The sequence below is a fragment of the Budorcas taxicolor genome, chromosome Y, assembly GCF_023091745.1.
Source record: "Budorcas taxicolor isolate Tak-1 chromosome Y, Takin1.1, whole genome shotgun sequence".
In the NCBI taxonomy this organism is placed as follows: domain Eukaryota; kingdom Metazoa; phylum Chordata; class Mammalia; order Artiodactyla; family Bovidae; genus Budorcas; species Budorcas taxicolor.
The window spans coordinates 1,214,486-1,239,183 of NC_068936.1; the positions used below are offsets into that span (position 1 = coordinate 1,214,486).

The 24,698-nt window shown below is 39.9% G+C and overlaps 1 protein-coding gene across 1 annotated transcript in view; it reads right to left on the bottom strand.

The window, feature by feature from the left end:
- LOC128071014 (lysine-specific demethylase 6A-like) overlaps positions 1-24,698 on the bottom strand; it is a 174,441-nt gene that overhangs the window by 143,898 nt on the left and 5,845 nt on the right. Inside the window, exon 3 of the mRNA XM_052664012.1 lies at positions 2,727-2,835. Within this exon, the coding sequence (XP_052519972.1) occupies positions 2,727-2,835 (109 nt within the window). The remainder of the gene's footprint in view (positions 1-2,726; positions 2,836-24,698) is intronic.

Consider the following 24,698-nt stretch of genomic DNA (forward strand, 5'->3'; position numbering starts at 1 on the left):
AGGCAAAGCATTTTTCAAGGTGCTTTTAACTTACTAAGTAAATAACTGTTTTGAGCAACAGGGAAGTATGCACACATCTTAGAAGATGGCACTCATCTTAAATATAAAAGATTCCCTCAGGTTATTTATCTTCACCTATTTCTGAGAAGAAAAATATTACAAATCAGTGAAAATCCTGTTTTACTTAAGGTGCTGCAAGCTAAAAATGCAACTTACCAAAGCAGTAAACAAAGGATGTTGCTGTCGTCAAGTCATCACAATAAAGCTGCCTTGATGCTGAGCCCTGAGAGAACTTTTGATAAGGCAGGATTTAACCAGTCAACAGATGGCATTAACTAGTCAACTACTACGGCCACTCCTCTCCCCACAGGGCACGCTGAAGGGACCAATGATGACAAGCACTGTAATTAGCCCTTGATAGTGGAAGGGCATATGAAAAGTGCATATGATTTCAATGAGCCCAGACGGCATCTTTCCAAACAGAAAAATGCTGATTCTTTGAGATTTTTGGATTTCTTTAACTAACAGTAATCATTTTGGTCAAAAAACACATAAAAAGATGATCATCACTGATGAGCATTTCATAGATATGAAATCAAAACTACAGTGAGATATAACCTCACATCAGTCACAGTGGCCATCATCAAAAGTTTACAAACAATAAATGATGGAGAGGATGTAAAGAAAAGGGAACGCTTCTACACTGTTAGTGGGAATGTAAGATGGTGCAGCCACTATAAAAAACAGATGGTGTTTCCCTAGTAAACCAGAGTCATCATATGATCCAGCAATACCAATCCTAGGCATATATATTCAGAAGACAAAAACTACAGGCCAAAAAGACACATGTAACACAATGTTCAATGCAATACTATTTACAATAGCCAGGATGTGGAAGTAACCTAACTGTCCACTGACAGATAAATAAAGATGTGGTGTGTATATACATATATATGCAGAATGGAATATTATCTAGCCATAAAAAAGAATGAAATGCCATTTGTAGCAATATGCATGGACCAACAGACTATCACACTGAACAAAATAAATCAGAAAGAGAAACTAATTTCATACCATTAATCTTTTGATACTCTGAACACCTGGTCTTTGTTGTAAAAATTTCTATATAACCAGGCCCTGTCTTATCTCTGTGGAACAATCCCTCAGAATTATCTGCGGTGCTGTGTCCTGAGCCCAAGTCTTCAATTTTGTTCACCAAATAAAACACAACTCTACATTTTCAGGTTGTGTATTTTTTTTGGTCCCAGTCAGAACTTAAGAGATTATCATTCTCCTGCACTGCAGGCAATTATTTACCAGCTGAGACACAAGGGAAGCCCAAGAAGACTGGAGAGGGTTTTATGCCTTATCTAGGGATAAGGGATCTATTATTAGCATACAATGTCATGGATAATGTCAGATTTTCAAATATTTTCTAACTTAAGTAGAAAACTTCACAAATCAAGAGCAAAAATGAGAAATGCTATTTTTTTTGTGAAATAATAAATATATTTCGTGTAAGCTCTGTTTGTGATAGAGAGCTCCGAAAATATTTGGAAAGCCCTGAATGAAGTGTTTTTATTTTTCTTAAGTGCTCCCTTAGGTTCACTTAATGCTAAAGAGAGGACTTATAAGGAAACCTTAGCAATTCTTAGTGTGATGCTAGGTAGGGAGGAGAAAGGATGCAGAATAAGTGCTACAATAAATTCCTGAAAAGTGAGATTTGATTATTTCAACCCAATTCCTTAGGGATAGAAGTTCCTAAGCTTAGAAAACTTTCAGATCTCATCTCTGTACCCCTTCATTTTCCTTTTCATTTGCATCCTTTACAACATTCCTTATAGTAAATTAATTAATGTTTCCCTGAGCTTGTGAGTCATTCTAAAAATTAACCAAACTCAAGAAGGGGGTTTGGGAAACTGTCTTATAGCTGGATGATCAGGAAGATACATGACAACCTAAATACAACTCACTTCTGAGAAGAGCAGTCTTGGGGAACTAAATCTTTTTCCTTGTGGGATCTAAGCTATTTCTAAGTAAACAGTGTTAAAATTTGAGTAAAATTTATAGAACAATACTGAGAACTGGAAAATTATTTGATGGTGTTTGAGAGCACTTCAGGGTAACTCTTTCATAAAGTTTCCCATTTCCATGTATAGATGAAAATACCAAACAGCATCTTTTTCTAATGTGATGAGGTTTTAAACATCACATTTTCACAAGGGCAAGGAAAGCAGCAATGCACATGTATGTTACAGGTTTTGCAGTGATCAAATTCATTTAATGTTTACATGAAATTACATAAAATCTTGACATTTCCATCCACTCTACTTTTTTTTCTCAGTGTTTCTTTTGTTTATGAGCTTGCATGTGTGCAAGCTAAGTCACTTTAGTCTTGTCTGACTCCTTGCAACCCTATGGACTACAGTCTACCAAGCTCCTCTGTCCATGGGACTATCCAGGCAAAAATACAGGAGTAGATTGCCACTTCCTTCTCTAGAGGGTCAAGGTTTGATTCCCTACCCAGGGATCACACTTGCATCTCTCTCTCACATCTAGGAGATGCGCACTGGCAAGGTTGTTTACCAATAGCACCACCTGGGAAGCCCCTTTATGAGCTTAGAAGAAACTACAGTACAGTTTCAAGTACACTGATAAAAAGTAAAAACAATTGCATTTTTCTATGTTGCAAATGAAGCAAAAATTGTAAAAATGAAAAAGATTACCTTTTGGATAATCTTCCAATAAGAGGTTGAAGTGACCTAACTGACAAAAGAATTCAGACTCCACTTTTCCTTCAGCTTTTAAGATTAGAGATTCATAGCAGCAAACAGCCTAGAAAAAAGAAATTATAAATAAGTATTAAGAAAAAAGCAAAATCCTAACTGCATGCTTTCTGAGAGAACAGATAGATACTTTGTGAGAGTACTCAAAAAATCAAAGTGTTATTTCCATCAAGACTGAGAATTCAAATATTCCAGAAATTAGAAGCAAGTGGGACTTCCCTGATGGTCCCAGTGGTTAAAAACCCACCTGCAAATTCTCAGATATAGGATTCAATCCCTAGTAGGAAAACGAAGATTACACATGCTGTGGAGCAACTAACACCAAGCTCTGCAACTACTGAGTCTGTGTGCCACAACTAGAGAGAAGCACACGCTTCTCAACCAAAGCTTCTTCATGCCACAACTAAGACTCAATGCAACCAAATAAATAAATAATAAATAAATATTGTAGAAAAAGAAATTAGAAGAAATAGCTTTCTAATTACTTAGCAGAGCCATCACTTATGATTCAAGTTTTTATTATGATTCAAAGCTGTCCCATATGAAAAAAAGGAGAATAAGACCTGCCAAATAAGATAATTTAGAAGTTCCTTTAATGACTGTTAGTTTCCAATCTAAATTATAACTTCAATCCTTATGCACGTTAACTGAACTACACTCAAATGAACACAAGCTGAAAGAACTTTACTAAAATTTCAGGAGCCATTGACTACATTGAAATGTGGCAAGTCCAAATTGAGATGTGCTATAACTGTAAATTGCACAACAAAGTACAAAGACGGCATACAAAAGACTGATACATTTACTAACAATTTTATGTTGACCATTAAGTTAAATGTGTTATTCAATTTCATGTTCCTCTTTACTAGTTAATACAGTTACCAAATTTAAAAATCATATGAGGAATTAAAATTCTGTGCTTTACTACATTTCTATTGGATAAAGCTGCTCAACAATAGCTACTATCTCAGGTATTTCTGCAAAGAAATGTTACATTTTAGAGTACCATACATGACGTAGTGTAGTTTTTCAGGCAAATACATCATATATTTTCTTACTAATGCTTCTCACATATTTCCGACATACTAACTCAAATATTATCTCACCCCCTACCACAGACATCTTTCATGCTTTTATTAGAGAAAAAGATAACACTTAAAGAATCTCTTAAAAAAAAAACACCTGTCAGAAGTCTGCAGATAGAAGAAATTAAGATTTTATTAAAATATCAGAACAGTATCCTGGAGTATCTGCATAAAGAACAATGTTCTGCAGAGTTGTCACAAATTGTGGGAAAATTTATTCATACATTAAGATATGGGGGATGGGGTGGCAGTTCCATAATGATCCAGAGGTTAGGTTTCCACACTTTCACTGACATTACTAAGGGTCAATCCCTAGTTGGGAATTAAATAGTAAGACCTATGACTACCAAACACATATACCACATCTGCTTTATTTAAAGATAGAAATAACTCCCTTCCTCCAGTGTTCATGGTAACACTTGCAAGACAAGATACCCTATTTACATAAAGTTTAGGCAAAACTATGTATAAACCAGAACGACTACCCACCATCTTCTTTTTTTCCTTTTTCTTTTTGGCCATACCACTTGGATTTTAGGACCTCAAATCCCTGAAAACAATTAAAAATCTGAATCTTTTCTTAGGTTCCAGAAATCACTAGAAAGTGAAAATAAAAAATTTCAAGCCTCTGTCAACTTAAAAAATTGTCAAAACCTAGAATATGAGAGTTCCGTTTTAGGGAGAGGAGTCAGGTTAAACAGAAGTTTGCAACAAGGGGCAGGTAGTCTGAACATCAAAAGACTATTCTTAACTAAGGAAAATCAGCTGTCTCAAGTTAAGGAATTTAGCCCTTTTCTACGTATGCGAAAGCCCAAGAACCTGGGCTTATAGAAATCAATCAGTGACTAGTATCCTTTGATTTGATTATTCACAACCTTAGTTCCTTTTTCATGCAGGGAGTAATGGCAGCCCACGGCTGGCTGCTGAATAGCACGCATTGTTCTCTCTGGGCTTAGATATTAACATTTGGAGGGTGGAATCCCTAATAGTTGTGATATCCATGTGTACTGATTTGGAAGCAAATACTCCTTACCATAGTCCCTCCCTGTGATAAAAACTTCAGGCAATTTGGGAGACATTCATGACCATTTTTTGTTCCATGGTGCTGGGAGGTTCTTCCCAGATCAGACAAATAAGAAGTTCTATTGCTATGTCACTCCAGGTGTTAACTTCTGGATTAGGCCCATTGGTAAGTAATCAAAGATTCTCTGTATCCTACACCTTCTAATCTATTAAGATCCAGGAGATATTTTCTATTTTACTTCTTCCCATACATGGCATCAACTATATAATTATCAACTGTATACAGAACCATATCTTTGATAAATAACTAAGTTGCCTGGTCACCAACACATTTGCTGGAGGCAGGGTTACACCTCCAACAATCTTAAGAGACAAGAGACAACAATCTTATAAGATGAAGTAGCTTATAACACTAACAAACTTTTAAAGCAACAGAGAGAAAAAGACAAAAACAATTTGAAAAAGAGAACAAACTAAAACTAGATTATAAATAAACTGGTATACAAAGAAAACTAGGAAAACAAATTAAAATTAGTATAACTAGTTGGAATTCAAGCCTAGTAAACCATCAAGTCCAAAGCAAAGTTAGCTGGATAAGTCAAATTTTGGCAGGATCAGGCAGAAAAATAGGGCAATGTTTCATCTTTGTTTACAGAGGTAGACTTTATCAACTTATTACAGGTCATAGCATAACAGAAAAAACTTAACTGAAAAGTACCTTTAACTGTTGTTTTCAAAAGTCAAAACTTATGTCATATTTATCAGTTCATTCAGTCCCATGTAACGGATTCCTGTTGACCCACATGAAGGAATCAGGACTTTTCATTAACAGATAGTCACTGTTACTGAATTCAGTGGTATTACCTAAAGGCTATCAGAAACACGTTTGAAAATTCTTTTAATAGTCTTTTTGAAAATAATTTTGTAAAGGCAATGTAAATTTATGATAATCTATAAAGGACAAAATTTAAAATTATAGGCTAAAGATTTGAGGACAATGCAATTAGGAAACTGTTTCTATAACATAAAATTTCAACATGATAACTTGAATTATGATAACTTTATCAGATGATTGATAAAGTTATGACTAATAACTTTATAACTATTTCATGATATCACATATTATGCATTTCATGTAAAATTTTGGGTTATCATTAATACATTAATGCTTATCCGTACACATTAATTGCTGACTAAGGTCCGTCTAGTCAAGGCTATGGTTTTTCCTGTGGTCATGTATGGGTGTGAGAGTTGGACTGTGAAGAAGGCTGAGCACTGAAGAATTGATGCTTTTGAACTGTGGTGTTGGAGAAGACTCTTGAGAGTCCCTTGGACTGCAAGGAGATCCAACCAGTCCATTCTGAAGGACATCAACCCTGGGATTTCTTTGGAAGGAATGATGCTAAAGCTGAAGCGCCAGTACTTTGGCCACCTCATGCAAAGAGCTGACTCATTGGAAAAGACTCTGATGCTGGGAGAGATTGGGGGCAGGAGAAGAAGGGGACGACCCAGGATGAGATGGCTGGATGGCATCATGGACTCGATGGACGTGAGTCTGAGTGAACTCCAGGAGATGGTGATGGACAGGGAGGCCTGGCATGCTGCAATTCATGGGATCACGAAGAGTCGGACACGACTGAGCGACTGAACTGAACTGAATACATATTAATGATACATATCCATAAACAATCTAAAGTTTACCTCTCTAATCCTGATAATGTTTCAAATTTAAAACACCAAAAACATAGCTTAATATACCTAAGATGTCTCACAAATGTTTCTTTGGAGCATCCATACCAGATTTCATTTCAGTTTCTCATGGAAACCACCAATCCCCATAGTTTGCTCAAACTCATGTCCATCCAGTCAGTGATGCCATCAAACCATCTCATTCTCTGCCATTCCCTTCACCCCCTCCCTTCAATCTTTCTCAGCACCAGGATCTTTTCCAAGGAGTCAGGTGTTTGCATCTGGCGGCCAGAGTATCGAGGTTTCAGGTTCAGCATTAGTGCTTCAAATAAATATTCAGGACTGATTTCCTTTAGCACTCACTGGCTGGATCTCCTTGCAGTCCAAGAAACTGTCAGCAATCTTCTCCAACACCATAGTTTGAAAGTATCAATTCTTTGGCGCTCAGCTTTCTTTATAGTTCAAATCTCACATCCATACATGACTACTGGAAAAATCATAGCTTTGACTAGATGGACATTGCTGTCTAGGTTTGTTATAACATTTCTCCCAAGGAGCAAGTGGTTTTAATTTCATTGCTGCAGTCACCACATACAGTGATTTTGGAGTCTAAAAGATAAAGGCTGTCACTGTCTCCCTTGTTTCCCCACTGGTTTGCCATGAAGTGATGGGACCGGATACCATGATCTTAGTTTTCTGAATGCTTAGTTTAAGCCAACTTTTTCACTCTCTCCTCTTTCACCTTCATCAAAAGGCTCTTTAGCTCTTCTTTGCCTTCTGCCATAAGGGTGGTGTCATCTGCACATCTGAGGTTATTGATATTTCTCCTAGCAATCTTGATTCTAGCTTGTGCTTCATCCACATCAGAATTTCACATGATGTACCCTGCATAAGTTAAATAAACAGGGTGTCAGTATACATCCTTAACATACTCCTTTCCCAATTTTGAACCAGTTCCATGTCTGGTTCTTACTGTTGCTTCTTGATCTGCATATAGATTTCTCAGGAGGCAGGACAGGTGGTCTGGTATCCCCATTTCTTGAAGAATTTTCCAGTTTGTTGTGATCCACAAAGTCAAAGGCTTTGGCATAGTCAATAAATCAGAATTAGATTTTTCTTGGAACTCTCTTACTTTTTTGATGATCCAATGGAGATTGGCAATTTGATCCCTGTTTCCTGTGCCTTTTCTAAATCCAGCTTGAAAAGCTGGAAATTCTCAGCTGAAGAACTGGCTTGGAGTTTTGTTGAGAACTGTTGAAGATCAGCTTGGAGAATTTCGAGCATTTCTTTGCTAGTGTGTGAGATGAGTGCAATTGTGCAGTGGTTGGAGCATTCTCTGGCATTATCTTTCTTAGAGAGTGGATGAAAACTGACCTTTTCCAGTCCTGTGGCCACTGCTGAGTTATCCATATTTGCTGGCATTTGAGTGCAGCACTTTCACAGCATCATCTTTCAGGATTTGAAATAGTTCAACTGGAACTCCATCACCTCCACTAACTTTGTTCACAGTGATGCTTCCTAAGGCCCACTTGACTTCGCATTCCAGGATGTCTGGGTCTAGGTGAACGATCACACCATCATGATTATCTGGGTATGAAAATCTTTTTCGTATTCTGTGTACTCTTGCCACCTCTTCTTAATATCGTCTGCTTCTGTTAGATCCGTACCGTTTCTGTCCTTCATTGTGCCTAACTTTGCATGAAATGTTCCCTTGCTATCTCTGATTTTCTTTAAGAGACCTTTCTCTACCCTTTCTCATTCTATTGTTTTCCTCTATTTCTTTGCCTTGATCACTGAGGAAGGCTTTCTCATCTCTCCTTGCTATTCTTTGGAACTCTGTATTCAAGTGAGTATATCTTTCTTTCTCTCCTTTGCCTTTAGTTTCTCTTTTCTCAGCTATCTGTAAGTCCTCCTAGGACAACCATTTTGCCTTTTTGCTTTTCTTTTTCTTGAGGATGGTGTTGATCACTGCCTCCTGTACAGTGTCACGAACCTCGGTCCATAGTTCTTCAGGCATCTGTCTATCATATCTAATCCCTTAAATCTGTTTGTCACTTCCACTGTATAATCATTAGGGATTTGATTTATGTCATACCTGAATGATCTAGTGGTTTTCCCTACTTTTTTCAATTTAAATCTGAGTTTAGCAATAAGAAGTTCATGATCTGAACCATGGTATGCTCCTGGTTTTGTTTTTGCTGACTATATACAGTTTCTCCATCTTCAGCTGTAAAGAACATAATCAATCTGATTTCAGTATTGACCATCTGGTAATGTCCATGTGCAGAGTCACTTCTTGCGTTGTAGAGGGTATTTGCTATTACCAGAGAGTTATTTTGGCAAAACTCTAGTACTCTCTTCCCTGCTTCATTTTGTACCCCATGGCCAAACTTCCCTGTTACTCCTGGTATCTCCCGAGTTCCTACTTTTGCATTCCAGTCCCTTATGATGAAAAGGACATCCGTTTTGGTGTTAGTTCTGGAAGGTCTTGCAGGTCTTTATAGAACTTTTCAATGTTTCTTCAGCATTAGTGGTTGGGGCACAGACTTGTATTACTTTGATACTGAATGATCTGCCTTGGAAATGAACAGAGATCATTCTGCTGTTTTTGAAATTGCACCCAAGAACTGCATTTTGGACTCTTCTGTTGACTATGAGGGCTACTCCATTTCTTCTAAGGGATTCTTGCCCACAGAAGTAGATACAGGTGGTCATCAAATGGTTATTAAATTTGCCCATTCCCGCCCATTTTAGTTCACTGATAACTAAAATGTCGCTATTCACTTCTGCCATCTGTTTGACCATTTCCAGTTTACCGTGAATCATGGACCCAACATTTCAGGTTCCTATGCAGTACTGTTCTTAGCTTTGGTTAGATTCTGGTTTTGGAGAAGTCTGTTAGAAATAGCAAAAGAGTTTAAAACATAACAGGATCATAAGCAACTGAAACACTTATTAACCAAAGTCAGAAAAAACAAAAACAAATATACATCATTTAATGGTCCAAAACACACAATTCATTATGAAATAGGAGCACTTCTAACGAGAAAAATCAAATTTCAGTCCTGCAGTAGCTCACATTACAAAACCAATTTAGTTAACTTGAATGTAAATTTAGTTAATCCTGACTATGCAAAAAATCTTTTCCTCAGGATTTCTTTCCACAATTTCTTATCACTTTCTGTATCCATCCTGCCTCTCATTTTCCTTCCAAATAAAATCAACCAGCTCATTTTTTTTTCTTTCCTCCCCAATAAAATGTAATTCCATTTCTCATACCTTCTTTACTGAAAACACACATTCTATTTCTTACTGTGTACTGCAACATTACTATACTATTCCCAATAGCTTTAATTAAATGTTTAAATTAGAATCCTCAACTCTTAAAACCTTAATTTTTAGCAAAGCTAAGAAGTAAGCAATTATGAACTACCTTTACAATGGCATTCTATAGACTGGTGAAAATAAACACCAGTGATAATCTCTAAAATCATTTGACTTCTTATAGAAAACATCTCAGGACAACATCAAACATTTTCATTAACAGTCATAAATACTTCTAGGTTTTTTTGGATTAATAACTGATGTCTCAGTCTCTTTCATCTAATTAACAAACTTTCCATCACTTTACAGTAATGCAGCTCTAGAACTTTAAGTTACCAAATATCTGGAAATACCATTTTAAGTAGACATTTCTAAAATATAACTACTTTAAAGATTTTATCTCAAAGTTCTTATTTCATTTGCATCTAAAGTTTCATCATGTTGAGTTATTTTTCTTGTAAGATACTTAGAAGGTCCTATTAATTAAATGTAGGTACATTAAACTTGGAGAAGGCAATGGCACCCTACTCCAGTACTCTTGCCTAGAAAATCCCACAGACGGAGGAGCCTGGTAGGCTGCAGTCCATGGGGTTGCAAAGAGTCAGACACGACTTAGCGACTTCTTTCACTTTTCACTTTCATGCATTGGAGAAGGAAATGGCAACCCTTTCCAGTGTTCTTGCCTGGAGAATCCCAGGGACGGCGGAACCTGGTGGGCTGCCATCTCTGGGGTCACACAGCGTCGGACACAACTGAATCGACGCAGCAGCAGCAGCAACATTAAACTTAAAATGTTATATTAATTACATCAAGAAAGTTAAAAAACTTAAACAAAATTAATTGCTGATTAACATCAGGAATCAACTTAATATTGACGTTCCCAGTTCATGTGAGCCTGAAAGTCATCTTGAAAGGTCTATTTTAAATGTTAAGCAATTTTTACTAACATTCAATAGAACTTCTTATAAATTTAGACAGTACTTCTTAAAGAAGCAGAAAGTGAAACTGAAAGTCACTCAGTCGTGTCCAACTCTGAATTCTAAAGGCCAGAATACTGAAGTGGGTAGCCCTTCCCTTCTCTAGGCAATGTTCCCAAACTTGGGATCAAACCCAGATCTCCTGCACTGCAGGTGGATTCTTTACCCACTGAGCTATCAGGAAGCCCAAGAATACTGGAGTGTGTAGCCAACCCCTTCTTTTAGAGTTACCTCAGATGTATAAAGTGCAGACACACCCAGGCAAACTAAAGATCCCATGGCTTTACTGAGAAATTAGATATGAACCAGGTATTGCAAAATAAACATAGTTTACAAACAGCTGGAATATATTAAAGTTGATTGCTGAAATAACTAAGGCTTACTAACTGATGATGTAGATGAAGGACCAATGCTGAAGCTGAAACTCCAGTCCTTTGGCCACCTGATGCAAAGAATGTCTCTTCTGAAAGGACCCTGACGCTGGGAAAGACTGAAGGCGAGAAGAGAAGAGGACAACAGAGGATGAGATGGTTGGATGGCATCACTGACTCAATGGACATGAGTTTGGGTTAGCTCTGGGAGTTGGTGATGGACAGGGAGGCCTGGCATGCTGTGGTCCATGGGGTCACAAAGAGTCACACACAACCAAAGCCTCTGACTGTATGGATCACAATAAACTGTGGAAAATTCTGAAAGAGATGGGAATACCAGACCATCTGACCTGCCTCTTGAGAAACCTATCTGCAGGTCAGGAAGCAACAGTTTGAACTGGACATGGAACAACAGACTGGTTCCAAATAGGAAAAGGAGTATGTCAAGGCTGTATATTGTCACCTTGCTTATTTCACTTACATGTAGAGGACATCATGAGAAACGCTGGGCTGGATGAAGCACAAGCTGGAATCAAGACTGCTGGGAGAAATATCAATAACCACAGATATGCAGATGACACCACCCTTATGGCAGAAAGTGAAGAGGAACTAAAAAGCCTCTTGATCAAAGTCAAAGAGGAGAGTGAAAAAGTTGGCTTAAAGCTCAACATTCAGAAAACGATGATCATGGCATCTGGTCACATCACTTCATGGGAAATAGATGGGGAAACAGTGGAAACAGTGTCAGACTTTATTTTGAGGGGCTCCAAAATCACTGCAGGTGGTGACTGCAGCCATGAAATTAAAAGACACTTACTCCTTGGAAGAAAAGTTATGAGCAACCTAGACAGCATATTGAAAAACAGAGACATTATTTTGCCAACAAAGGTCCGTCTAGTCAAGGCTATGGTTTTTTCAGTGGTCATGTATGGATGTGAGACTTGGACTGTGAAGAAAGCTGAGCCGAGGAATTGATGCTTTTGAACTGTGGTGTTGGAGAAGACTCTTGAGAGTCCCTTGGACTGCAAGGAGATCCAACCAGTCCATTCTAGTCCTGGGTGTTCTTTGGAAGGACTGATGCTAAAGCTGAAACTCCAGTACTTTGGCCACCTCACGAGAAGAGCTGACTCACTGGAAAAGACTCTGATGCTGGGAGGGATTGGGGGTAGGGGGAAAAGGGGACGACAGAGGACAAGACGGCTGGATGGCATCGCCGACTCAATGGACGAGAGTTTGAGTGAACTCCAGGAGTTGGTGATGGACAGGGAGGCCTGGCATGCTGCGACTCATGGGGTCACAAAGAGTCGGACACAACTGAGCAACTGAACTGAACTGAACTGAACTGGACTGAGGCAGCCAATTCAAGGGAAAGCAATAGGTTAGGGTTAACAATTCAGTACCATTTTACTCAGTGTTTTAGTAAGCAAAGTCTTCCCTGTCTCTATGAGGCTAACCACTTAGTATCCAAACTCAGACATCCCAGTGCCTTTACACTGAGGGGACACTGCTGAAGCAGAATGTTGCCAGTCCTTTGACAGAGATTAATCCACTGAATATTAAAAGTGAGCAACCTAGGTATGTCTTCTTGAAACACGTTTCAAGGTAACATTTTCGCTCCACCAAATAAAACTTAGGATTCTCTACCAATACAGGAGATCTGAGAACCAGGAAAGACTCACTCAAATCCATCTCGACTCCCTGAGGAGGTAGATGGGCACAAGGGGGATAAACTGGTACCAAGGCTCTAGTTTTTCATAGAGTTCAGGCAGAGGACAGAAATCTGCTCTGGGTCCCTTCATGATGGCTGCCAAAACTGTCAACCTAAAGAAAACAGGCACAAACTAAAAGTTGAGTTATATTTGGTAGGAATTTTTAAATAGCATCTCAAGTAACCCTGAGGGTACTGTTTCCAAGAAGCAGGAGGAGGAAACAGTTTACACAGAAGTCTGCAGCAAGATGAAGGTAGTCTGAACATTAAAAGATTATTGTTGGAGGGCACAGCCACAGCAAAGGAAGACAAAGAGTCCATGTCTTCCCATGTCTAGGATGCCTTCCAGTTGCTGATCAGGGACCTCCTGAGGACAGGCTAATGGGAGGAGCCCCAGAGGAAACCAGGTAACAGACAGTCGTTGTGGAGAAAGCTCAAGGCCTGGGGACCATCAACTGAGGGTCTGCTGGAGGAGGAGAGTCTTTGTGCTGGGAGTAGCAGTCCTTGCTCCATCAGGAAGGGGAGGGATCTCTGAGAAGATAGATCCAGTGGGGAACCTGGGGTTCCGCCTTCACTTGATCCTGGGGAGCCTTCTGGGCCCCAAGGGCCTAGATCTCTGCCTTCTAGGGCCTCTCCTCCCTCTGATGGAGCCCTCTTCCCTCTGGGGCACCCTACACTCTTCAGTAATCCCACCATCTGAGTAGATCCTGTGAATGAGAGAGAGAAGGAAGGCTCCTGATGGAAAAGGAAAAGGATGGCTGGGCTTTGGGAGGTACCTGGAGGCTTCTTAGAACAAAGCACTGCCTACTGTCCCCTTCCTATCCTCACTCAGCCCTGAGGAATCTCGTAAGGTGCTCAGGCCAAGCCCTCTGTCCTTCACCTTCAGGATCACTTCCACCTTTGGGGCCCCCTCCACCCTCCAACGCCCCCTTCCAGGACCCTCTCCAGGGGTCCTCCACCACTCCTCTCTCCTGGTTGAGGCCTCTGCCATCCTGGAGCCCCCTTCTACCCTCCAGGGTCCCCCTCCACTCTCTCATTTCCTCTTCCCTCCAGAGACCCTGTCCTACATGTGCCCACATCCATGGGCTCTGTCTGATCTCTGGACTTGGCTCTCTGCTACTCAGGAGCCCCCTCTACTTTTCCTCCCTCCAGGGATCCCCTCCACCCTTCAGCAACCTCCCCACCTTACCCTGTCCCCCAGAGCCACTTCCGAAGGCATCTTCAGCCCACAGAGGTCCTGCAGGTGCAGAAGGGAGTGGAGACAGAGCAAGGCTGCCCAGGGAGGGGTTCCTCCACGTGTGAAGGAGAGAAGAATCCTACTGGTGTTCCCCCATCCAGGACCTGGGGAGCCTCCTGGGGGCCTGGCCTTATTCTCATACCCCAAAGCTAGAGGCACTGTACAGGCCCTCTTGGTGCGTGGGGCCTGAGCCCCTACCCCAAACAGGGTCCTCTCTGAAGGCTTGGGTACTGGGTCAGAACCCCACTCCCAACAGAACACCGGCACCACCTAAGCTGTTCCTCACCCAAGCCTCTCTTCACAGCCTAAGTTTTGTTTGCCTTTTGGTGTTTGGGGTTTTTTTCAGTGTTTTTACTATTTACTACTAGTGGAGTTCAATTTTACCTTCCAGTAGTTGTTTCATGCATATTCTTATTTTTTTCTACAATTTGTTAATTTTCTAGAATTATTCTATTATTTTTTCATCCTCATTATTATTCTGCTCCCTCATTTATATTTATATATATATATATATATATATATATATATATATATATATATTTTTTTTTTTTTTTTTTTTTTTTTTTCCCTTCTCTCTCTTGCTATTGAGTCTGGCTTTACCCTTCAGGAGTTGTTATCTTTTATTCTTTGGAAGTTATTCTGCTTTTTCTTTTTCCTGGTTTTTTTTTTTTTCTTTTTCTGTATCCTACAGTTTTGTAGAATCCAGCTTCACAGGCCAGAGACCAGATCTGAGCCTCTGACTCACCAGTGTTGAGTCTGAAATGTTGGGATAATAGAACCTCAGCCCCCAAGAATATTAATCACAGTGACATCTTCCATAGCTACACATTTGACCCAACTCTAACCAGTGGTCCACAAACTTCACTGCTGGAAACCTCAGGCCAAACAACTAGTGAGACAGGAACACAGTACCACCCATCTAAAAAAATAAAGTTACAAATGAAAGAGCAAGACAAAAAACTACAAGACCAAATAAATGAAGAGGAAATAGGCAATGTATTTGAAAAAGAATTTCGAATAATGGTAATAAAGAAGTTTCAAAAGGTCAAAAATAGAATGGAAAAATATAAGAAACATCTAATACATTTAACAAGATGTGTAAGAAATAATCAATAAACACAGTCATTAAAATTAAAAATACTCTAGGAAAAAATCAACAGCAGAAAAACTGAGGTAGAAGAATGGATAAGAGAGAATGACAGAAATAACTGCCAAGGGGCAGAATAAAGAAAAATTAAAGGTAAGAATTAGACAGTCTCAGAGATCTCTGGGACAACATTAAATTTGCTAACATTCTATTTACAGGAGTCCATGCAATCAAAAGCCTATAATGCCTTTTCAAAATCCAGATGCCTATCAGAATTATTTTAGAATTTTTCAAAAATGCAAATGTCCAGTCATTGCTTTTTTTTTCATCCAAAAGCTCCAGATGTGTTTTTCATCCAAAGCTCCAGATGTGTTTCTAATGAGCAATTGCTGGGAGCTGCTACAGGAGATCCCACCCATGACAAGGTCATGTGGAAGAGAACTGTTAAACAAGGCTTCAGAACTCAAGGGGCTCCCTAGGCTTTCTCGAGCATCTACACCAAAACCAGAATCTGTCTGTTTTACTATTTCATGACTTTCACCAACTCCTCTGACATTAACAGGGGGCTAATGCTAACCACCTTTCTCTGGAGAAAATCAACTTAGGGCTATTAGCTAATAAGTCTCCTAGACATGAGAGGAATATTTCAAATCAAACCCTCTCTGTTAGCATTCTAGCTTGCTTGGCAGGTATATCCAGACTCTTATAGCTGCTACGCATGTGATTATTTACAGCCTCCCAACCATGAGAGGCACGGAAAACCTAAAACATAGAGCCTCTGAAAGAGTTAAAAGTTATTAGAGTAGTGCTGGTGTAAGATTTCATTATTGGGCCAATGCTTGTTGCTAAGTTCCCGGATCTCTTATCCACTGTGCACCTGGGAATGCATTAGTTAACATAGTAAGAATGTAAGGAAAACAAGTGTAGCCTTGAAATTAACCACATCAGACTTTTGAGCTAATTGGTTCCTTCTTGTAACTCACTGCACCTTTACTCTGTGAAATGTAACTCTGTTTGGCATTTTCTGAGGCTGACATAGATTAGAAATAAAAAGAAAAAAAACTCTGAGGGAAAATAAGTTTTCTGGTTGAGCACCCTTTATCAAAAGAGCGTCATAAACTGTTCACAGGCCTCCAAGGCCAGAAGATACTGTATACAACATCATTTGTGGAAAAGGTATGCAGAAAAATCCTGGTTTTGATTAGGGTAAAACTGCTGGAATGTTGGGCTGACTCTGTATGACCTCGCATCTTTCATTTCCCTCTATGTACAAAAAAGGTATATAAGTACCTTTTGAAAATAAAGGTATGGATCCCGCACATTGAAGCAGCTTGGTCTCCTCATGTCAATCATTTTCCTCCTCTTACTCTCTCTTCCAGGCTAGTTCTCATCTGGAGTACCGAGGTCCGCTGTGTCTACTTATTTGGCTGGGTTTGTAAGACCTGAATGGGAAGGCGCCCTGCGTCTTCACTCCCTCTGGAGACAGGGAGGGCACCTGTGGCCTTAAGTAGATGGTGCAAGTCTCTTGTCTTGAGACTTTATTGATTTTCTGTATAAACCAAGGAACATCAGCCTCTTTTCTTCTCTCCTCTATTTTCTTATATACAACATTCTTTCCTTATCTATCTCTCTCTCTAAATCAATCGCAATCGCAGATGCCATTCCTCCTTTGGGTTTCCCTGGATCCTGCGGGGGCTGGACCCCGGCAAGCAATCATGTTTAAAAACAGGATTGTATGATGATCTTTCACTTTATCTAGCTGTTTCACTTTTTTCCAATATGCACAAAACAATCCCTTCAGTTTAGATATTTTCTTACTATGCCTGATTTATAAACTGATGACATCACTACTCTTCTACTTTTGGGCCATTACTTAGTAAAACAAGGGAAACTGGAACAAAATTACTGAGACATTCAATCTGCTGAGAACATCACTAAGGACTAAGGCACAGGTAGAAATATACAGCATGGGCACACTGGACAAGGGTGTTCACATTCTGGGCAGGCGGTAGCAGAAGGGTGAGAGATTTGATCATGCTACTTAAAATATCACATGACTTAACTGATAGGGAGAGGGGGTAACTGGGACCAGAGAAGCAAAGCCAAGGATAAGAGAGACCAACTATTTATAACAGGCAAAAACTTGGAAATAACTGAATATCCATCAAAGAATGAATGAATAACCGAAATATACCAAATGCAGGTATACCCTGGCTTTTCACAGGAGGTCGAATAATGACTCAGCCATAGATAGGAATAAAATACAGAGAGATGATACAACATGAATAAACTTTGAAAACCTTATAATAACTGAAAGAAATCAGATACAAAAGACCTGTTTCATGTTTTTTAAGCAACAGACAGAGAATGATCCCGGTTAGTAATTCCTGGGGTTTTTTAGGTTAGAGATGATGAAAATGCCCCAAATCAGATAATAGTATAATCACACATTTTGAATGTACAAATAGCACTGAACCATACAGTTTTAAAATATTAAAGCAGCAAATTTTATAGTATGTGAATTTTACCTCAATAATTTTTTAAAGATATAGCTAAAAAAAAAAAAAAAAAACAGGAATTAAACAGCATACAGTAAGTAACAGGAACTTTATAGTAAGAGAGAGTCAAAGAAGACATATTAAAAATGAGACACAGACAGCAAATAAAGGAGTAGGCATTCTTAAGTAGGGAGTAAATGCGAACAGTACATATATTCCAAATAAATGTCACAGATGCTAGGCTGGATTTGCTAAAAAGCCAACTATAGGTTGTCTTTTAAAAGACACACATTGAATCCAAGCAAATGGTTGGGAAGGGCAAAGCTATGCAAACAAAAACTATATAAGAGTCAAGTGACTATATTAATTACAGGCAAAATAAATAAATTTAAAGACAAAGAGGTAGCTTTCCCAATAAAATGATCAACATTCACAAAAATCTAACTGTTCTGAATGCATACACAAGTCCTAAAATATGTGATGTCAAAGCTAAAAGAACTCAAGGGAAAATTTAAAATAAGAAACAGTAAAAATTCCCAAAATTTCAATTTCACCGACAGAATATACACCAAAACTTGTTAAGGATATCTTAAAGAATTAAACTGGACCAAAGCTGACTTTTTTTTTTTAACAGTTTTAAAAGGGGTAAGGGTGGGAAGGAGATGGGAAATAATTCCTCAAGATTTAAACTCAGAAGAGCTATTTCTAGGTATGAAATCTATATTCCTGCGCACCCACCAACACAGTATTTAAGGTGCATTTTTAAAGTTATATATCCCCTTGTTAAGAATAAAACGGGGTACAGATACAGGATCATCAAACAGCCCAAAGTTTTTCATATAAGTCCAAGATGACCATTAATACATATTCCTAAGTATCTTTTCCAAAACTCTTGTCAGAGAATTTCTTAAACTGACCAATAAGTACACATTTAAAAAGTGCAAGGTAAGAAAGTATGGTAAATATTACTACCAAATAAGATCAAAGAGGAACAGAGTCTAGAATAAAGTATCTTTTATGTTTCTAAGAGCTAATATCTTAATTTTAAATCATGCTTTTTAAATTAGTATTAAACACTGCATCATGATGTTCTAAATCAAGAAAACAATCCCCAAGAAACACTATCTTACTAAGAAAAAACTACCCAAACTTTTAATTTGTTAAGCTGATCTTTACTGTAAACTTTAAAAGCACTTTAGTTTCCTTCTTCGCTGACATTCTGGGGACAAGCTCGAATTAATGAAACGGAGCAGAACGTGCGCACCCAGTCGCTCAGTCATGTCCAACTCTTTGCGCCCCCCACAGACTGCAACCGACCCGGCTCTTCCATCCACAGGATTGTCCTGGCAAGAATACTGAAGTGAGTTGTCATTACTTTCTCCAAGGCAGCAGAAAATGGCACTTTGGCATAGACAGGATTACTTTGAAATCAAACTCTAGACAACTCATAGACAAGAATATTTCTGAAAATGGGATATAACTTGTCAGTTGTAAATGTAAGGGATACTTGTACAGGAAAACAGCATTCTTAGAAGATTTCCCTTTTGGTATTAGAAAAAACAGAGGACTCTCAATCACAAAATGGAAAGAAACCCAGAATTAAATATGCATAACAACTTTAACCTCAGTTACCCCTTTTAACTGTTTAATTTGCCTCCCACCCCCAACATCTCACATGCCTTAAAAAATAAATGGGCCAAATGCTTGGTCCATTTTGAAGACGGAGAAGGCAAAAGCACCCCACTCCAGTACTCTTGCCTGGAAAATACCATGGACGGAGGAGTCTGCAGTCCATGGGGTCGCTAAGAGTCAGACACGACTGAGCGACTTCACCTTCCCTTTTCACTTTCATGCATTGGAGAATGAAATGGCAACCCACTCCAGTGTTCTTGCCTAGAGAATCCCAGGGACGGGGGAGCTTGGTGGGCTGTTGTCCATGGAGTCACAGAGAGTCGGACTCAACTTAAGCAGCTTAGCAGCAGCAGCAGCATTTTGAGGAGGAACTCTTGATGAAAGTCAAGGAGGAGAGTGAAAAAGTTGGCATAAAGCTCAAGATTCAGAAATCCAAGATGGTATCTGGTCCCATCACTTCAGGGGAAATAGATGGGGAAACAGTGGAAACAGTGGCTGACTTTATTTTGGGAGGCTTCAAAATCACTGCAGATGGTGATTACAGCCCTGAAATTAAAACATGCTTACTCCTTGGAAGGCAAGTTATGAGCAACCTAGATAGCATATTGAACAGCAGAGACATTACTTTGCCAACAAAGGTCTGTCTAGTCAAGGCTACGGGTTTTCCAGTGGTCATGTATGGATGTGAGAGTTGGACTGTGAAGAAAGCTGAGTGCTGAAGAATTGATGCTTTTGAACTGTGGTGTTGGAGGAGACTCTTGAGAGTACCCTGAACTGCACGGAGATCCAACCAGCCCATTTTAAAGGAGATTAGTCCTGGGTGTTCTTTGGAAGGACTGGTGGTAAAGCTGAAACTCCAATACTGAAGTGAGAATTGACTGAAGTGAAGAGTTGACTCATTGGAAAAGACTCTGATGCTGGGACGGATTGGGGGCAGGAGGAAAAGGGGACGACAGAGGACGAGATGGCAGGATGGCATCACCGACTCGATGGACGTGAGTTTGAGTGAACTCCGGGAGATGGTGATGGACAGGGAGGCCTGGTATGCTGCGATTCATGGGGTCGCAAACAGTTGCACACGACTGAGCGACTGAACTGAACTGAACTCAATTTAACTTTCCAAGCTATGTCTCATGGCTATAGTCAGGAGATGGAGAGACTCCAGAGTGGACATTTAAAATCAGCCAGCCCCTCTTTGCATTTCCTGAGATAAGAGACAGGTAGGTTGTAACTGACGAATTTACAACCAGATCCATATTTGCTCTTGGAAATAGCAGTAACAGAACAAACAGGATAGACAGCAAATCTTTCTCTTTTTTTAACACTTCAAGAGAATAAGTATGGCAAGGACAAAGAGAAGCAAAGGCCCTTCAAAGTACAAGATAAGGGAGACATTACACATGTGCAGAAAAGTCAAGGGATAACTCCAGGCCATAAAGGGTCTTGATCTTCCCATCTTGGGAGAGTCCATCTTGGGAAATCCCATCTTGGTTCAAGGATGTATGCACACCCCAGGGGAGGGTCCCATGGTAAGTCAGATGTGGAAAAAGAAACCAGATAACTGGCTTGAAGGCAGACAAAGACCCAGCAGAACCGCCTGATATAAATAACTTAATGTCCCTTCAGTGTGCATCCCGTCACCAAGGGGGACGCCCACATCCTTTCCCTTAGGTTGTGCATCTCAGCCTTGCTCTCAACTAAACACTTTCTCTACATGATCTCCCACTTGTTGCTGTGCTATCTCTAATAATAAACTTTGTACCTACCTTTACAGTTTCCGCCTCCATGATAAATGCACTTTTCACTGGAGGCAAAGAACAGGGAAAATTAGCTTCTAGCCTCTAGCCCCTTGGTGACTAGGATTCCTAGATTTTATCCAAGCTCAGTTCAGATCAGTCGCTCAGTCGTGTCTGACTCTTCGTGACCCCATGCATCGCAGCACACCAGGCCTCCCTGTCCATCACCATCTCCCGGAGTTCACTCAGACTCACATCCATCGAGTCCATGACGCCATCCAGCCATCTCATCCTCGGTCGTCCCCTTCTCCTCCTGCCCCCAATCTCTCCCAGCATCTGAGTCTTTTCCAGTGAGTCAACTTGTCGCATGAGGTGGCCAAAGTACTGGAGTTTCAGCTTTAGCATCAGTCCTTCCAAAGAAATCCCAGGGCTGATCTCCTTCAGAATGGATTGGTTGGATTTCCTTGCAGTCCAAGGGACTCTCAAGAGTCTTCTCCAACACCACAGTTCAAAAGCATCAATTCTTCGGCGCTCAGTCTTCTTCACAGTCCAACTCTCACATCCATACATGACCATAGGGAAAACCACAGCCTTGACTAGACGGACCTTAGTCGGCAAAGTAATGTCTCTGCTTTTGAATATACTATCTAGGTTGGTCAAAACTTTTCTTCCAAGGAGTAAGTGTCTTTTAATTTCATGGCTGCAGTCACCATCTGTAGTGATTTTGGAGCCCCGAAAAATAATGAATACACAGAAGCACTGTACAAAAAAGATCTTCACGACCAAGACAATCACAATGGTGTGATCACTCATCTACACCCAGACATCCTGTAATGTGAAATCAAGTGGGCCTTAGAAAGCATCACTACGAACAAGGCTAGTGGACGTGACGGAATTCCAGTTTAGCTATTTCAAATCCTGAAAGATGATGCTGTGAAAGTGCTACACTCAATATGCCAGCAAATTTGGAAAACTCAGCAGTGGCCACAGGACTGAAAAAGGTCAGTTTTCATTCCAATCCCAAAGAAAGGCAATGCCAAAGAATGCTCAAACTACCGCACAACTACCGCACAATCATCCAAGCTACCCAGGTTCAATTCCTGGGCAGAGGATTAAGATCTTACCGCCACTCACTGTTGCCCCTCTAAGATCAGAGACAACAGATATACATGTTATTAAATTCTATTTCTCTCCTGCAAATTTACTTTATTACAGAGGGGTTTCAGCCAAGAAACTAGAAGGGGAGAGCAGCAATGAATTTTTCCTCATATATAGCAGGCAGAAACCTGTGCTATTTCTACACATTAAAAAAAATCTTGCACTTATCACAGTTAATTTTTATCTCAATTTATAAGCCAATCCTTTGAAAATTCAGTGCACATTCAAACAGAGCAATCATTAGCCTACCTTAACAACAATCTACAGAGAATTTCCTGGTGGTCCAGTGGTTAGAACTACCTTGGCCTGAGTTCAATCCCTGTTTGGGGAAACTGAGATCCTGAAAGCCCAGAGAATTTTCCAAAAAAACAAACAAAAACACCATCTAAAAACTTGGGCAGATAAGTGTTAATTTCAACTCAATGTTAATGGTTTTCTTAAGATAAATTAGCTTCTGGTTATCTGATTTCAAAAATATTAGGCTCATTTTAGCATGAGTTCAGACAGCTCAAAGCATCAAGAGCTGCAATTAAAAAACTAAAAGATCATGTAACAGGGACTTCCCAGTGGTATTGTGGAGAAGAATCCACCCTGCCAGTGCAGGAAACATGGGTCTGATTGCTGGTCCATTAGATTCCACATGCTGCCAAGCAACTAAACTCCTATACCACAACTACTCAGCCTGTATGCTACAACTACTAAAGCCCATAAGCCTAGAGTGTAGGCTTCATAACACGAAGCCACTGCAAGGAGAGGCCTGAGTACCACAACTAGAGAGTAGCCTCTGCTTTCTGAACTAAAGGAAGCTTTTAAGCAACAACAAAGACCAAGTGCAGCCAAAAATAAATTTAAAAAAATAATAAAATTATGTCTAACAGGTATAAAAAAAGTGTACATTGATTCCATAATTTAGTTCAGTTCAGTCGCTCAGTCGTATCTGACTCTTTGCGACACCATGAACCACCGTAGCACGCCAGGCCTCCCTGTCCATCACCAACTGCTGGAGTCTACCCAAACCCATGTCCATTGAGTCGGTAATGCCATCCAACAATCTCATCGTCTGTTGTCCCCTTCTCTTCCTGCCCTCAAGCTTACTCTCTTCAAATGAGTCAGCTCTTTGCATCAGGTGATCAAAGTATTGCAGTTTCAGCTTCAACATCAGTCCTTTCAATGAACACTCAGGGCTGATCTCCTTTACAATGGACTGTTTGCAACCCCGTGCAGTCCAAGGGTTTCTCAAGAGTCTTCTACAACACCATGGTTCAAAAGCATCAATTCTTCAGTGCTCAGCTTTATTTACAGTCCAACTCTCACATCCACACATTATTACTGGAAAAAACATAGCCTTGACTAGATGGATCTTTGTTGGCAAAGTAATGTCTCTACTTTTTCATATGCTGTCTAGGTTGGTCGTAACTTTCTTTCCCATGAGTAAGTGTTTTTTAATTTCATGACTGCCATCACCATCTGCAGTGATTCTGGAGTGGCCCCCCAGCCCCCGTCCCCCCCACACCCTGCTAAAAAAAACTCAGCAGTGGCCACAGAACTGGAAAAGGTCAGTTTTCATTCCAATTCCTAAGAAAGATGATGCCATAGAATGCTCAAACTACTGCAGAATTGTACTCATCTCACACACTAGTAAAGTAACACTCAAAATTCTCCAAGCCAGGCTTCGCAGTACGTGAACAGTGAACTTTCAGACATTCAAGCTGGTTTTAGAAAAGGCAGAGGAACAAATCAAACTGCCAACATCCACTGGATCATCAAAAAAGCAAGACAGTTCCAGAAAAACATCTATTTCTGCTTTACTGACTATGCCAAACCCTTTGACTGTGTGGATCACATTAAACTGTGGAAAATTCTTAAAGAGATGGGAATACAAGACCACGGACCTGCCCCTTGAGAAATCTGTATGCAGGTCAGGAAGCAACAGTTAGAACTGGACACAGAACAACAGACTGGCTCCAAATAGGAAAAAGATTCCATAATTGGCCAACTGCTAAAACCTCATTCTGATTTACTGACTGATGCCTCCTAAGTTTTATCACCCAAGTCACAATTCCTATCAAACGGAAGTTTTATTCATACCTTAATAATGATTATCAAATGTTTCCCACTTAGTTAGATTTTTAAAATATCTATTTCACTTTTTAAAAAGGATGTCTTTCAAATCTAAGAAAGTTTCCATTTCAATTCAGTTCAGTTCAGTTCAGTCACTCAGTCATGTCCAACTTTGCGACCCCATGAATCGCAGCATGCCAGGCCTGCCTGTCCATCACCAACTCCCGGAGTTCACTCAAACTCATGTTCATCGAGTCAGTGATGCCACCCAGCCATCTCATCTTCTGTCATCCGCTTTTCCTCCTTTCCCCAATCCCTCTCAGCAT